This window comes from Protopterus annectens, chromosome 13.part0, assembly GCF_019279795.1.
Source record: "Protopterus annectens isolate FY-2018-M chromosome 13.part0, PAN1.0, whole genome shotgun sequence".
NCBI classification, from domain to species: Eukaryota; Metazoa; Chordata; order Ceratodontiformes; family Protopteridae; genus Protopterus; species Protopterus annectens.
The window spans coordinates 449,209,774-449,225,304 of NC_056747.1; the positions used below are offsets into that span (position 1 = coordinate 449,209,774).

General features: G+C 43.6%; 1 protein-coding gene across 1 annotated transcript in view; it reads left to right on the forward strand.

Annotated features, from left to right (window-relative positions):
• RBM19 (RNA binding motif protein 19) overlaps positions 1 to 15,531 on the forward strand; it is a 1,836,515-nt gene that overhangs the window by 1,307,351 nt on the left and 513,633 nt on the right. The window contains exon 18 of the mRNA XM_044054094.1: positions 9,175 to 9,230. Coding sequence (XP_043910029.1) covers positions 9,175 to 9,230 — 56 coding nt within the window. The remainder of the gene's footprint in view (positions 1 to 9,174; positions 9,231 to 15,531) is intronic.

Here is a 15,531-nt window from a genome sequence, read left to right on the forward strand (position 1 = left end):
ATCCCTGCCTGGGTAGCCCTCAGCCGGCCTGAAAAACCAGATACTTACTATTTCTGTGTCAGTTGCTGTCACTTGAAGTTGCTGTCACTTGAAGACTTAACATCAGGTCATCAGGGGTATAAATGAAGGCAGCCAATGCCATTACATCAGTCTTTCTTGCCATGGAGCCTGAAGCAGAAGCAGTTCGCAAGTGCCGGTTGGCCTCTACCTGAATTTTGTTTCCGAATTGAAGTTGAAGTCTTCGAAAGCCAAGTACCCTGTTGGGGTCCTTTTTTCTTGCACTAACCAATGTCAGAAAAAGTTAATAATTGTCTCGCCTGTGGAAAGCAGATACCACACTGGGGCTTCCATTCCTACTGCGTCACTTGTCTAGGCCCAGACCACGACGTCCCTTGTTGTCAGTTCTGTGCTTGAACGCCAGAACTATTCATCATTGGGTCCTTATTATAGCCAGATATTTCCGTTTACAGTCCTCGAATTCCGATATGGCTTCTGTAAGCCATCTGACAGCAGACCATCCGAAAAAACTTAAAGATAAAGGCAGAGACAGACCGCAATGGACTAAACCTTCTGATGACGTTACCGCCAAACTGGTCGTCAGTTCTCCAGAATTCAGTGAGGCACTTTCACAGCTCCTCATGCCTGCTTCACTTAATTCACAGGCCTCTATCGAGGCCCTTTCAGAGTCTGGTATGCCACAGAACTTTTCTTCGTCTAAGGATCCTGCGGTCGTCGCTACCTTGGATGGGTCCAGTGCCACTGTGCAGGCACCAGCTTCCGAGTCCTTCCCATCACCGAATCCAGACATAAATCAACACCTTCTTTCACGGCTTCTGTTCCTTCTAAACCAACCTAGCTCCTCAGGCCCAGGGGTCGAACCACTCCAAGAAACCGCCTTCCAGCCATTCTTTGGTGCCTGCTCCCTTGCCTTAGTCACAAATGCTTAGAATGGCAGAGGACCTTATCATGCTGATTAGCGGAATCCAAGCCACTCCCTCAAAAAGAAAGAGAGATCTGTCTCCAGACGTTTTGTCTAAACAAGAGTCAGATGAATCTGTTGCATCTGACTATGAAGACATACAGCCCCTCTCTACATATGAAGATTCTGATGCAGAGGAATCTCTTCCTTCAGCCTCTCTCCCAGAGGATTTTTCCTTTGGGGAACCCTGCATACTTTAAGGGATGATTTCAAATGGGAGAGTCAGGACTACCCACAGTCTAAAAAGAGACTCAGAGAGTTCCTGGACCTTCCACAGCTCAGGCCCTTAGCCATCCACCCCCCCCAGTCCTAGAGGTGGTAGATGATGTCTTCCTTGAATCCAGCTTGACTCCAGACACCCTCCCTCCTGCTCCCAGAAAGCCAGACAAGGTACTACAGAGTCCCTGACTCTCACAAATATCTTTTTAAAAACCCAACAGCTGACTCTAAGGTCATTACTCAAGGCCCAAAAGGGGTTAAAGTTATTTCAGCTAAGAATCCCACCCCCTCAGACAGGGATTCCATAGCACTGGACAGATGGGGTTAAAAAGTATACACCTCTGCTACTCTTGCCATCTGGGCACTCAGTTGTCAGTTCTATATGCTTAAATGTCAGCAACCTACCTTGGAACTCCTTAAACAAAAAATTACCTCCTTTCCTCCATGGGCAGAATCTAAAGATTTACAGGAATTAATGCACTCTGCTGCTCAAGTAACTAAACACACTATGTACTGCGGTTTTGATGCCCTAGAAGCTTCTTGCAGGGCAGCAGTCACTGGATCTGTCATTATAAGACATGCATGGCTTAAGGAACAACACCTGCCAGACCATGTCAAATCAAAATTGTTGGATGCATCCTTGCACAAAGATAACTTATTTGGTACTAAAGCAGAAGAGATGTTAAAAAAGATGGAAGAGAAAGCAAAATCTATGCCGACTGTTAGATTTCTTACAGGTACAGCCCCCTAGGTTCACCAGGCATTTTCCTTCCAAGCACTGGTCCTTTCCTGCACCTAGTAAACAGGACCAGCCTAGGTCCTGTGGAAACAGACCTCCAAGACAGCAGTCCCATGGGTTGCTGAGATCTAAGCAGTGGACTGTCTCCACTTCAAAACCAGGGAGTTCTAAGCCACCCCCTTATGGCAAAAACTCACAATGACTCACCCCTTCCCTCGCCTCTCCCCACCATCACATACCCCTAAGAGGAAACCTCTCCTTTCACACCTGGGCCACCATTACCAAGGAACAATGGGTTCTGAACGTTGTGTCTCAGGGGTACAAATTCTCCTTCCACACCCTTCCAACCTCCAAAGGGTTCCCAAATCTACCACCAAATCAGTGGGCAGAGGCTCAAAAGCAAATCCATACCCTGCTCTCCTTGGGAGCAGTAAAACACATTCCTGTAGAACAGATAGGCTAAGGCTTCTACTCCAGACTTTTTCTGGTATCCATAAAATCAGGCACCTGGCCATCCCATCCTCGATTTGTCTGTTCTAAACACCTTCCTGGTGATCCCAAAATTCAAAATGCTCACCCTCCAGCAGTTGCTACCCCTGCTGTCCAAGGACGTTTGGCTAGTCACACTGGACCTAAAAGAGGCCTACCTCCACATTCCCATGAGGGAGTCCTGCAGAAAATATCTTCGCTTCAGGGCAGGATCTAAGCACTTTCAGTTCTCTGCACTTTCCTTTGGCTTATCTACTGCTCCCAGAGTTTTCACAAAATGCCTGGCTCCGGCCATTGCTTTTTGCAGACAAAGAAATCTTTAAATGTATCCCTACTTAGACAACTGCCTTATTCAGGCAGACAGCCAGGGAAAGCTCCTCAAAGACCTGGCCTTTGTAAAGGACCTACTAACCTCCTTAGGGTACACAATCAACGAAAAGAAACCCAAACAGGTACCTACCCAAAGGATAATCTTCCTGGGAGCAAGTCTGGACACAGCATCCCAGATGGCATGCCTAACACCAGAGAAAGTTTCCTATCAACTTACTTCTCTCAACTGGCCACCAGGCCCCAGCTTTCTGCAAGGGAAATCCTGCAAGCCCTGGGATTCATGGCATCTTGCATACTCCTTATTCCATATGCCAGACTGCATATGAGGAAACTTTAATGGTACCTAAAGAGCCTTTGGTGTCAACACTCTCAAGATCTGGAAACTTTTACCTATTATTCTTTGCCTGAGGGAGGAATTTCTTTGATGGGCATCGGCCTGCTTCCACACAAGGGACTGCCCTTCTCCCCATACCCCACCGCCCAGACCCTCACCACAGATGCATCAGACTGCACTTGGGGTACACACCTGGATGGCAGGTGCATACAGGGCCAATGGAACCCCCAGCAACTCCCCCTGCACATCAGTCTAAAAGACATGATGGCTGTGCAGCAGGCCTTGTTAGCTTTCAAGCCCTTCCTCTCTCCAGGGGTTCTCCAGATCCAAACAGACAACACCACAGTGATGTGGTACATCAACAAGCAGGGAGGGACTCGTTCCTACCCGCTGTGCAGGCTGGCCATGACCCTTTGGTTCACAGCCTCTTCCATGCATCTACACCTGTTAGCACAGTACTTGCCAGGTTCTCTCAACTCCCTGGCAGACCAATTAAGCAGGAAACTGTTGGACCCCCATGAGTGACAGCTCAGCAGAAACACCTTCTTACTAATAACTCAGAAATGGGGAACCCTGTAGGTCGACCTCTTTGTCTCCCACACCAACCATCGGCTCGACAAATTCTGCATCAGGGAGCATCACTGCATGGCATGGAACATAGATGCCCTGTCCTTCCCCTGGGTAAACCTCTCAATCTATGCCTTTCCTCACCTACCTCTTATTCCCAAGGTACTGATCAAAATAAGGGATGAAAAACCAAGGACCATTCTCATAGCTCCAGACTGGCCCAGACAGCATTGGTACCTCTTGCTGCACAGGCTGTCCTCACTGCCCCCATGGAATCTTCCTCTGGTTCCCAACCTCCTAACCCAGAGGGCAGGAGAATTCATGCACCCCCATTTGCAGACACTCAGTTTGGCAGCTTGGCTTATAACCTGACCATTCTGCCCTCCTCAGTAAACAGGTTCTGGATGTTATCCGAGAGGCCAAATGCCCTAGCACCAGAAAGTCTTATGCAGATAAATGGAAAATATTTTGCACCTGAATCCAGGCTAAGGAGCCAATACGGCACAGATTTCTCATCCTGGACTACTTAGCTGACCTACTACACAGTGGCCTCTCTTTATCCTGTATAAAAATCCATGCCCCTGCTATTTCCGCTCATTTTCCTACTGCGCAGCCTTTTTTTTTTCACTCCCTCTGATCAAACAGTTCCTCAGAGGGGCACCAACACCGGCTTGGGACCTTAATTTTGTCTTGGAAAATCTCATCCTGCCTCCTTTCTAACCAGCTTCTTCTGCAGAGCTAAGATTTCTCTCTTGGAAGACAGCCTTCCTCCTGGCCATCACTTCAGCCAGAAGAGTCTCTGAGCTGCAAGCACTCATGGCAGTGGGAACCCTTCATCATCTTCCATGCAGACAGGCTATCCCTCAGAACTAACCCATCCTTCATGCCCAAGGTAGTATCCAGTGTGGCTCTCACACAATCTGTCCATTTGCCCACCTTCTTTCCTAACCCTCAAAACAAAGGGGAAGGGATTCTCTACTCTCTAGATATGCACAGACAGCTCAGATACTATCTGGACAGGACTAAACCCTTCAGAAAATCTGATCAACTGCTGGTTAGCTTTGTTTCAGGGGCAGAGGGCAAAGCCATCTCCAAGCAAACCATTTCCAAATGGATAGCACACTGCATCCATGTCTGCTACAAGAAGCATGGCAAGCCTCCCCAAGGGGGTTAGGACCCACTCCACCAGAGGCGCCTCCATCTCTGCAGCATTCCTGAGAGCGGTCCCCACCAGGGGCATCCTGGAGGCTGCCACCTGGACATCTGTCCACACCTTTACTAAACATTACCACCTGCCTCTCATCCAGGGCAGGCTTTGCCTATGCAGTCTTGCAGGGCATGATAGCCAGCCCCTTGCTTCCTTGACTGCCTCCACCCATTTCCTCAGCTTTTGGAATCCACCCAAATGTGATCACTACAACAGTGAAACATGAAGAACACAGTACAGTTGTGTACACTTGAAATAAATGTAGATGTTCAAGTGTCTTCACTGTTGCAGTCCTGGTTTCCCTCCCTTCTTCCCCCTTTTTCTTTTTGTTACATTTCTCCCATGTTGTTCACCTTTCCTTAGAAGGGACATCTTGGTATTTTTTTTTTCTCCACTGGTGGGGTCCTGCCACCAGAGCCTGGTCTCCTACTTTAGGGGCTTCTGACCGGTTAGGGCAAGAAAAACTGATGTAATGGTGTTGGCTGCCTTCCTTTATACCCCTGACCACCTGACATCAGTCTTCAAACGAGAGCAACTGACGCAGAAATACTAAGTCTCTGGTATTCAGGCCGGCTGAGGGCTACCCTGGCAGGGATAACCCAAATGTGATGACTGCAACAGTGAAGACACTCGAACATCTACATTTATGGTAAGTGTACACAACTGTACTTTCTCCACTCTGCTGGAATGAAGCCTGTACTTAGGCTGTGGTTGAATAGGGTGTTCAGTGGCGAATCTAGTTCTTACTGGAGATGGTGCAGAATGCTACCTGGGATACTGTCAAGTCCCATGGAAGTTGTGTTCTTTGCCTTGGATAGGGCCTTTAACACTTGATCTACGGAGATGTGATGTGTGGGCTAAGTATCAAGGATGTCAAATGGGCCTTTATGGGGGACACGGGGGGGGGGGGGTGAAGTTTGCACTGAACCTATCTGCTAGCAGGTTGGCTTAGTCAACAGGCCCAATGTATGTGATACTGTTAAGTACTACTTCAGAACAAACCTGGGCTTTGCCATGGTGGTTCCTGATTGAATTGAAAAAGGCTTTGTTGTTTCCCTTTGTTTTAGAGACTAGTTTTGATTCATAACTGACTTTGGAGGTTTTCACTAGTGATCTAATTTGCTTGTTGAGACTAAGGAGGGAGTTTTTCCAATTTGGAATTTGTTCCATGTTACCCTTGGACAACAGTTTCTTCCTTCTGTTTTAAAGCCTGTTGATAGAGGATGTTCACCAGACAGGTTTGTGTTTCCTTGGGGAGCAGGTTTTAGTTCTGTTGGATATGGATGAGTCCATGCAGTGGCACAGGTGCTTGTATACTGTATTGACGTACAGTTCATCATAGTTGTTTGCACCCGCTGAGGGGAGCATTGGTGTGAAGCTACTGATATCCTCCCTTAGGAGGTTGTAGTCTGCTTTTCAGAATTTTTTTTAGCCTGGTTACGGCTGGGTTGGGTGGGGGGGAGTATGGGGATTAGGTGGGATAGAAACTTTGAATGAGTCAGACCGATGATCTGATCTCCCCGGGAAAGAACATACTATGGGAGTGGTACAGCGGTCACCTATGATGGTGAGAACCAAGTCCAGAATGTTATCTCCCCTTTTGGGGGATGAGACAAGCTGGTCTAGTGCGTTAAAATTGAAGAAGTCAGGGAATTGTTGGGTGAGTGCATTATTGCAGGAATAGTTTATCCAGTCTGTGGTGGGGTAGTTGAAGTCACCAAGGAACAGTGTGTAAGGGGGTACCTTGATGGAGTCAAGTAGGTCCAGGTAGGAGGAGTGGGTATTCTGAGTCATAGAGGGGAGTCTATATGTGGCTATAACTCAGATGGTTGTCTTGTCAGCTGTCATTTGCACCTGGAGTAGTTCCACTGCATCATGCTGGCAAACCATTCTAGAGGTGTGCCTGTCCTTAATGAAGATAGAGACTCCACCACCCTTAGTCTTCCCGACCTCATTTTGTGGTCTGAATGTGTAGAATTGAGGTATAGCCTGGTAAGGCAGGGATGCTCTCAGCAGCCCCGAACCAAGTTTCTGTGACAGCACAGATGTCGGCATCTTCTAGTGTGAGGAGAGCCTCCAGTAAATGCATTTTCAGGTTAAGGCTCCTGGCATTAAGCAGCATGACCTTCAGTTTGCTTTTTGACAGATCTTTTATGTTGGAAGATTTGTCTTTGGGACATTGCCTAAAAAAGGCACAATAGGGGTAGCAAGAGATTTGGCCAGGATCCAGAATCCCAGAGGTGACAGGTGGAGGCCATCTCTGGCAAAGGATCTAGGTCTGTCAGTCATGTCATCCCAGGCAGATAGATACTGGATCCTCTTGGAATGACTCCAGAAAGTAAGCCAATTATTGAAGTCAATAATTTTTTGTTCATGTTGTGGTATCATTTTTGGTGAAGGTAGGATGGTGCTTAGGGCTAGGGTCATACCTGCCTGGGACACATAATCATGTCTCTCTTCATATAGTCCAGGGAGGTACGTGTCATTCACAGCAACATGGACAGTGACAGTCATACTTGCATTTGTTGTGGAGAGACTTAAGTGTATGCGTTATGTGGCGGATTCTGGCACCAGACCGATAACTGACAGTGACCTTCTCCTTGTCAAGCCTTGTGAGGGGGACATCGGTGTGTCTCACAACTGAGTTGCCAATGACTAGTTTGTTTGGTTTATTGTTATGCCTTATTATGCTGTGTTGGTTTATTGTTATGCCTTATAGGGGCTGTGTTTGTGAGACACTGGCGTGATGTGTGCTGTATGCGATCTGTTTGGTGTTGTGTGTGGAATGTTTGTGTGTGTGTTTTGGAGGTCTGTGCTGTTTAGGTAAGTTTTTATTGACAACCTCTGCATATGTGTGTGTGTGTATGTGTGTGTGTGTATATATATATATATATATATATATATATATATACATATATATATATATATATATATATATATATATATATATATATATATATATATATATATATATATATACATATATATATTTATATATATATATATATATATATATATATATGTATATATTATATAGCATGGTAAATGTTCTGAGTGATTTATAGAGACTTAGTTTATATGACGTGTTTGAACTTTGTGCTGAAGTGTACAAGTAAAGATTCGTAACTGTTTTTAAAAGTGCATTGCTAAGTAGGTTTGCCATGGCAACTCTGTAGGCAGCAGTTTTGCATTTTGAAGTTTCTTTTTTGGTTCATACTTAGTTTAGGAGTTTCATGTATGTCTTTGCAGTGGTAGTGCTGTGTTTTATCCAGTTATCTAGCCATTTGGCTTTTTTTTTATTTTTTGTAATAATCTGTCTAGGATATTTTTGTGATGCAGTTCATATATTGATGTGTTGTTTTCCATGAAATTCCCTTCTCTGACAAAATATGTCCTGATTTTGCGTGGCTGTACTCCTGGCTCTTTTTTCCAGATTGAGAGTATCGTAATTTTAATATGAAGTTTCTGTTGGACCTGATCAGAACTCTAGTTATTGAAGGGATTTATAAATGTGTGGGATTGCATCTATAAATACTCAGGAGTCTTGCTTATTCATTGAACAGTGTTTTGGCAAACAAGGAATTGACAATGTTTTTTATCAGTTCCAGTGTTTTGTTGAAAGCTGTCTATTGAATTAAGTGGGATCATGGGACAATGATAGTAAGGAAGTTTGCCTTATACTTGGTATTATCATGTCTTGGAGTTTATATACTTAGAGATTTGGGGGCTTGAAATACCGGTTTCCTAGCTTCTTATTGTAGTCAGTGATGTGCAGTGTTAACTCTTTTTTCCCCAAAGGGCGTTAGCTGTGTATAAGGGTTATCATAGATCTGAGGCCCACACTGACTAGACCACACATCCCATGCCACATCTGTAGGAACACCTGCTGAGCAGTACAGAAACAGCTGCAGGTGTTTACACATGCAGCATGCTTAAATGGATTCAGAGAGCTCTTGTGGACTGAATGCATTTTGATCATTAATTTTGTTACTCCTCTCACAGTTAGTTAATGTACCATTCTTGAGTAGTGTGATTGCAGACTTGTGACACTGCCTTGCCAGAACTGCTCACATTCTGACTTAAGTACCTTCCTGCTACTATACCTGTTCAAACAGTGCTTCATCAATCCAGTGAATGTCTGGAGTTGCATATATAGCTCTTACCACCTATATAACAATAGGAGATTATTATGTGCCCGATGTCACTTACTTTTGTAGGCTGTATCACTCTGTGTATCCTAGCATTGACAGTATTATGTTAGTTTATAATCTGTATCATGTCCTTACTATGTTTTGGTACTTGTATTTCAGCACTGTACTGTTGATGGTCATCGGCTTGAGTTGAAAATATCAGAACGGGCCACAAAGTAAGTTTTCATTTTCTTCTGTAGTTTATTATTTTTTTTCCATTGGGTAAGAATCTAAGAATCCAGTAACACTTTTAGGATTCCACAGTACTGGATATTTTATTGTTGAGTCTTTTTATTTCCATTTAGTGATCCAGTGTTTTCAGCCATAGTCCAGGACACAGCTATACAAATAAATGAACATTTTAAATAGTCAAATTCATCTTTAAACTGTGAGAACTATGATATGCCAAACCTAAAAAAAATTAAAATCTGACCAGTAATCGTATAGTTTGGCATCCACTGACCTAGGTGTTTTGAAAATAACAGTAATGTCTATCACTGTATGAAAAAGAAAATTAATTCTGTAGTTAGTCAAATGCCAAAAATAAAAGCACTAATTGCAAATTATGTTCTGGGGGTGGGGGGGGGGGTAGAGTTCCAAACTTGGAAATGAATCAAGCCTCCCTTTATCTCAGAAACTCAGAGGCTTCTGGAGTAATTATTCTCAATTAAAAAAAAAAATTATATATATATATATATATATATATATATATATATATATATATATATATATATATATATATATATTCACACCAGAACTGTAGATTAGTTTACTTTTTAATTCGGTAAAGATTAACACAACAGCAGTGCTTCTTTTCATATGTGGTCATAGAGAGCTTTCATTCGTCAGAATGCTTATTCACAGATATGTGCAAACTCATATTAAACAGAAACTGAGGTGTTATTGTACCCATAGTCCTCGAGATGAAACCTGTTTGCAGACTCTCATAGCCTCTGCTGTCTGTGCTACACTGCTGAGCAATAACGATTACTTTTGCTTATGTCTACATGCAAAGAGAATCTCTGAAGTATTTCTATCTGTAAGGTCTCATGATGTCCCACTCTAAGTGTTTTGAGTAGTCTTTATTATATTGCTGAGAAGACATTTCCTGCTGTATTTCAAATGGATTGATTTTTTGGCATAGTTCTGTATCTCCCATTCCAGCATGCTTCGGCCGTATATTCCACTTTAGGTAAATTGCTTGTGATTTCCCCATCTCAGTCTGTAATGGTAACAAAGGTACCCATATGAAATGCTGGGACCTGCTTTAGCAAGTTCTGAAAGATGGAGACTGAATAACCAAAAAAATAGACTTGCATATTTCAGATATGAGATGGCCATTTCTCAGAATATTCCTTTTTCTCTGATGTATGACTATCTTGGAGTTGTTATGTACAAGTTAGGAGTGTGTGAGGGACTTCCCCCTGCAAAAGAGAAATCTTGACCAATGGATGGGAGATCAGTGTCACTGCTCAACAGAGGCACAGCAAAATAATGGGTATAGTTCCCCATACTAAAGGGTGGCGGCGTAAACCCAAAAAAAGGCTATAGGCTGCCCTCCTCCCCTCGGGCAGATAGCTTAGTATGAACCTATGAACCTATGAAAAAAACAAATTTAAAGGAGAAAAGTGATATTCAATATTTGCTGTTATCCTGCATTTTGAACTTTTTTTAGGTGTATCAAGACTTGATGTTATGAATGCTGACATTTCAGAAAGGAGCCAGTAACAGAAGGAGAGTGATTTGCCCCACCCCACTTCACATGGAGTCTGTAAAGGATGCTAGATTGGTGGCACTTGTGATGTTGCTGCCTGTTTAATAACTTACCTGCTTTCTAATACAGCACATACTACTACTGAGTTTCTGATTGATTTCAGCAGCAATGGGTGTTTCTGTTGGATATGGATTACCTTCTTAAAAATGCATTTACTCCATATTTACTGTTCAGTGGTGTTAAATTAACAGTGTTAATAAAGTTATTCTTGTTTACCAAGGGATCCAGTTCTTGTCCTCAAGATATCCAAACTGGGGTCACAATACCTTGATGTTCTTCGTGTTTCACTGTTGCAGTCATTACATTTGGGTAATCTACTGGCAGGTTACCCTCAGTCGACCTGATTAACAAAATCTTGGGTCCTGCATCGGTTGCTGTCCCTTCTTCCATGACATCAGGTCATCAGGAGTATAAAACATGCAGCCGACGCCATTACATCAGTCTTTCTTGCTGCGCGGTGCCTGAAGCAGAAGCAGTTCGCAAGTGCTGGTCTGCCAACTCCTGAAATTTTCGTTTTCGAGTTTCAGAACCGAAGTCTTCAACTAAAAGCCAAGTACCCGTTAGAAACTTTTCTTGCTCCTTACCGATGTCAGTAAAAGTTAATAATTGTATTACTTGTGGGAAGCAAATACCTCATAAGGATTTTCATTTGTACTGTATTCTTTGCCTACCCCCTGACCACAACGTACCTTGATGTCGGTTTTGTGCTAAATTTAATCAACACACTATTAAACATCTGTATATTTTTGCTTCTAAATATTTTCGCTCACGATTTAATTATCCAGAAATGTCGTCGGTTATCAATCCGACTACCGGAATACCTAAAAAGCGCAAAGAAAAAGGCAGAGACAGACCGTCGAGGTCCAAAACTGATGACGCTTCTCCTAAGCCAGTCGGCAGTTCGCCGGTACTCAGTGAGGTGCTTTCGCAGCCCCTGATACTCGCTACTTCTGATTCGCAGGCCTCTACTGAGACCCATTCGGAGTCTGGTATGCCTCGAGATGCTTCAATTATGGAACCCGCGGATGTCTCTACCTTAGATGGGTCTGGAGCAGCTGTGCAGGCACCGGCTTCTGAGAGTGTTTTCAGGGCTACAAATTTGAATATTAGACCGACGCCATCTTCAAAAATTAAGGCTAAAATCGAAGTCTATGCCTAAAAAAAACAAATGATCAAAATGGCTGATTTAATTACTTTGATCAGGGGTAGCCAACCCTCTCCTTCTAAGAGGCCTAGGCAAGACATTGATTATGAATCTTCTGAACAGGATTCTATTTCTTCTGACTCTTCTAATGAACAGGATTTGTCTATACCTACTTATGAGGACTCTGATACAGAAGATTCCATTCCTTCTGCTTCTCCCCCTGAGGAATTTTCTTTTGGGGAAACTTTACATACCATAAGGGAACATTTCCAATGGGAAAGTTAGGATTTTTCTGAATCTAAAATACCTCCTGTTCTAGACATTGTTGATGATGTTTTTTCAGAATCTAGTATGGCTCCTGTTTCTCTGCCTCCGGCTCCTTGTAAGCCAGACAGATACTACAGGGTTCCTGACTCCCACAAATTCCTTTTCAAAAATCCTATTGCAGATCCTGAAACAATTTTTCAGGGTCCCAAAGGCATTAAGGCCTCTTCTGCTAAAAATCCTACCCCTTCTGATAGAGATTCCAGGGCGCTGGATAGATGGGGTAAGAAGGTTTACACTTCTGCAACCTTGGCAATCAGGGCTTTAAACTGTCAATTTCATATGCTTAAATATCAACAGCATATCGTGGGACTGCTTAAACAGAAAATTATGTTAATTTCTGACTGTGTGGAAAATAAAGATTTACAGGATTTATTGCATTCAGCTGAACAAGTTGGAAAACATGCTTTGCAATGTGGTTTTAATTCTTTGGAGGCCTCTTGCAGGGCTGCTCTAACTGGGTCTGTGCTAAGAAGACATGCTTGGCTCAAAGTGTAAACTTTGCCTGATCATGTTAAAGCAAAATTGTTGGATGCTCCTTTACAACAGGACCGTCTCTTTGGTAATAAGGCGGAAGAAGTTTTAAAAAAGATGGAAGATAAAGCTAAATCTATGCAAACTGTGAAAGGTTTCTTACAAGTGTAACCTCCAAGATTTAGTAGGCACTGGCCTACTAAGAACTGGTCCTTTCCAGTTCCAAGAGCCACTCCAGTCAAACCTAGACATTCCAAAGGCTCCAGATTTGTCACAAGGGACTTTTAGAACAAAACAATGGGGTGCCTCCACCTCCAAATCTGGAAACAACAAGGCACCTCCCTATGGTAAACAGACTCAGTGACTTCCCTCTACACTCACCAAGTACTTACCTTTTAGCCGCCCCTTTGGGGAGAAAACTGGCACTTCATGCACGAAACTGGCAACGGATAACCCAGGACAAATGGGTTTTAAATATAGTATCCCAGGGATACAGATTTCATTTCCACACGTTGGCAGTACCAAACGGATGGCCAGACCTGCCCCCAAATCAGTGGGCAGAAGCCCAGAAACAAATTCTGTCCCTCATGAACATGGGGGCTATTCAGCCAGTACCAGAAGAGGAAAAGGGACAAGGTTTCTATTCAAGACTTTTCCTGGTACCCAGAAAAGACAAATCATGGCGTCCAATACTGGACTTATCTACTCTAAACACTTTTCTGGACATTCCAAAATTCAAGATGCTGACTCTTCAACAGTTACTTCCTATGCAAGGCAAAGATGCCTGGTTGGTAACTCTAGACTTAAGAAGGCTTACCTGCATATCCCAATCAGGGAATTTTGCAGAAGATACCTCCACTTCAAAGCAGGCTACTTGCATTACCAGTTCTCTGCACTGCCCTTTGGCTTAACTACTGCGCCCAGGGTCTTCACAAAGTGCCTGGCTCTAGTAATTGCATTTTGCAGGTAAAGAAATATTCAAATATATCCATACCTGGACGATTGTCTACTTCAGGCAGAAAACAAGGACATTCTTCTACAGCATCCGGCATTTGTAAAAAGGGTTCTAACTTGTCTAGGGTACACCATAAACAAAAAGAAATCACACCTGGTACCCTCTCAAAAAATTACGTTCCTGGGTGCAAGCTTGAATACAACTGCCCAGATGGCTTACCTTACGCCAGAAAAGCAAATTCAATTGGTGACTTACTTCAAACCGGTGGCCATAAAAACACTGCTGTCTGCAAGGCAAATTCTGCAAGCCTTGGAGTTCATGGCCTCCTGCATTCTTCTAATTCCATATCCAAAACTGCATATGAGGAAACTTCAGTAGTACTTAAAAAGTTTATGGAGTCAACATTGTCACAGCCTAGAAACAATGAATTCCTATCATACCTTGCCTGCACCTAGAGTTCCTATGGTGGGCAGAGGCCTGCCACCAAAATAAGGGACTGCCATTCAATCCACCCCCTGCCTCCCAAACCCTAACTACAGATGCATCAGACTATGCTTGGGGGGCTCATCTGGCAGGGAAGTGCATTCAGGGCAAATGGAGCCCAAATCAAATGCACCTTCATGTCAATCAGAAAGAGATGCTAGCTGTACAGAATGCACTGACAGCCTTCAAGGACTACCTTCATCCAGGACAATTAATGATAAAGACAGACAACACCACAGTTATGTGGTACATAAACAAGCAGCGGGGTACACATTCCTACCCCCTTTGCAGACTAGCCATGGCATTTTGGAACACGACCTTGACATACCAAATACAACTACAAGCTCAATTCCTGCCAGGAAAGCTGAATACTCTGGCAGACGAACTAAGCAGAAATCTCATGGACCCACATGAATGGAAACTGAAACCATGGATTTTCAACATGTTGACATGCAAATGGGGAAGTCCAGACATAGATCTTATTGCCTCACCCCAGAACTATCAGTTGGACAAATTCTGCACAAGAACTCATCACAAAAAAGCTTGGAAAGTGGATGCTCTGTCTTTCAGCTGGAAAAAGCTATCAGTCTATGCTTTTCCCCCTCTGCTCTCCAAAGTTCTACTAAAAGTCAGACAGGACAAACCAAAAATTATTCTGATTCCTCCAGACTGGCCTCGCCAACACTGGTACCCACTCCTGCGCAATGTGTCACACCTAACTCTGTGGCACCTGCCTCAGACACCTTACTTACTGTCTCAGCGGAACAACCAAATTCTGCACACTCAGCTCCAAACTTTGAATCTTGCAGCATGGCTTATCACCTAAATTCACCCTTAGCATCCCTCAGCAAACCTGTGATGGATGTCATTTTGGAGGCGAGAAGGCCTAGTACTAGAAAATCTTATGCTGACAAATGGAAAAGATTCTGTGCCTGGAGCCAGTCACAAGGAATAAGCACAGCAGTGCCCAATATTCCCCAGATTTTACAACAGTTAACTGAGATGCTTCACAAGGGCCTGTTGTTTTCTTCCATAAAAATCCATGCTTCTGCCATTTCAGCTCATTACAACACAGAACCTCCCCTCTTCTCTCATCCTCTGCTAAAGCAGTATCTTAGAGGGACCAAAAACTTAAGACCTCCCAGGAGAGCTCCAACCCCTGCCTGGTACCTCAATTTTGTATTGGAAAAACTCACTCTCCCTCCTTTCGAGCCAGCTGCTACTGCAGACTTAAAATTTCTCTCTTGGAAAACAGCTTTACTTTTAGCAATCACTTCAGCTAGAAAAATTTCTGCCTCTTATGGCAGTGGAGCCTTTCATTAT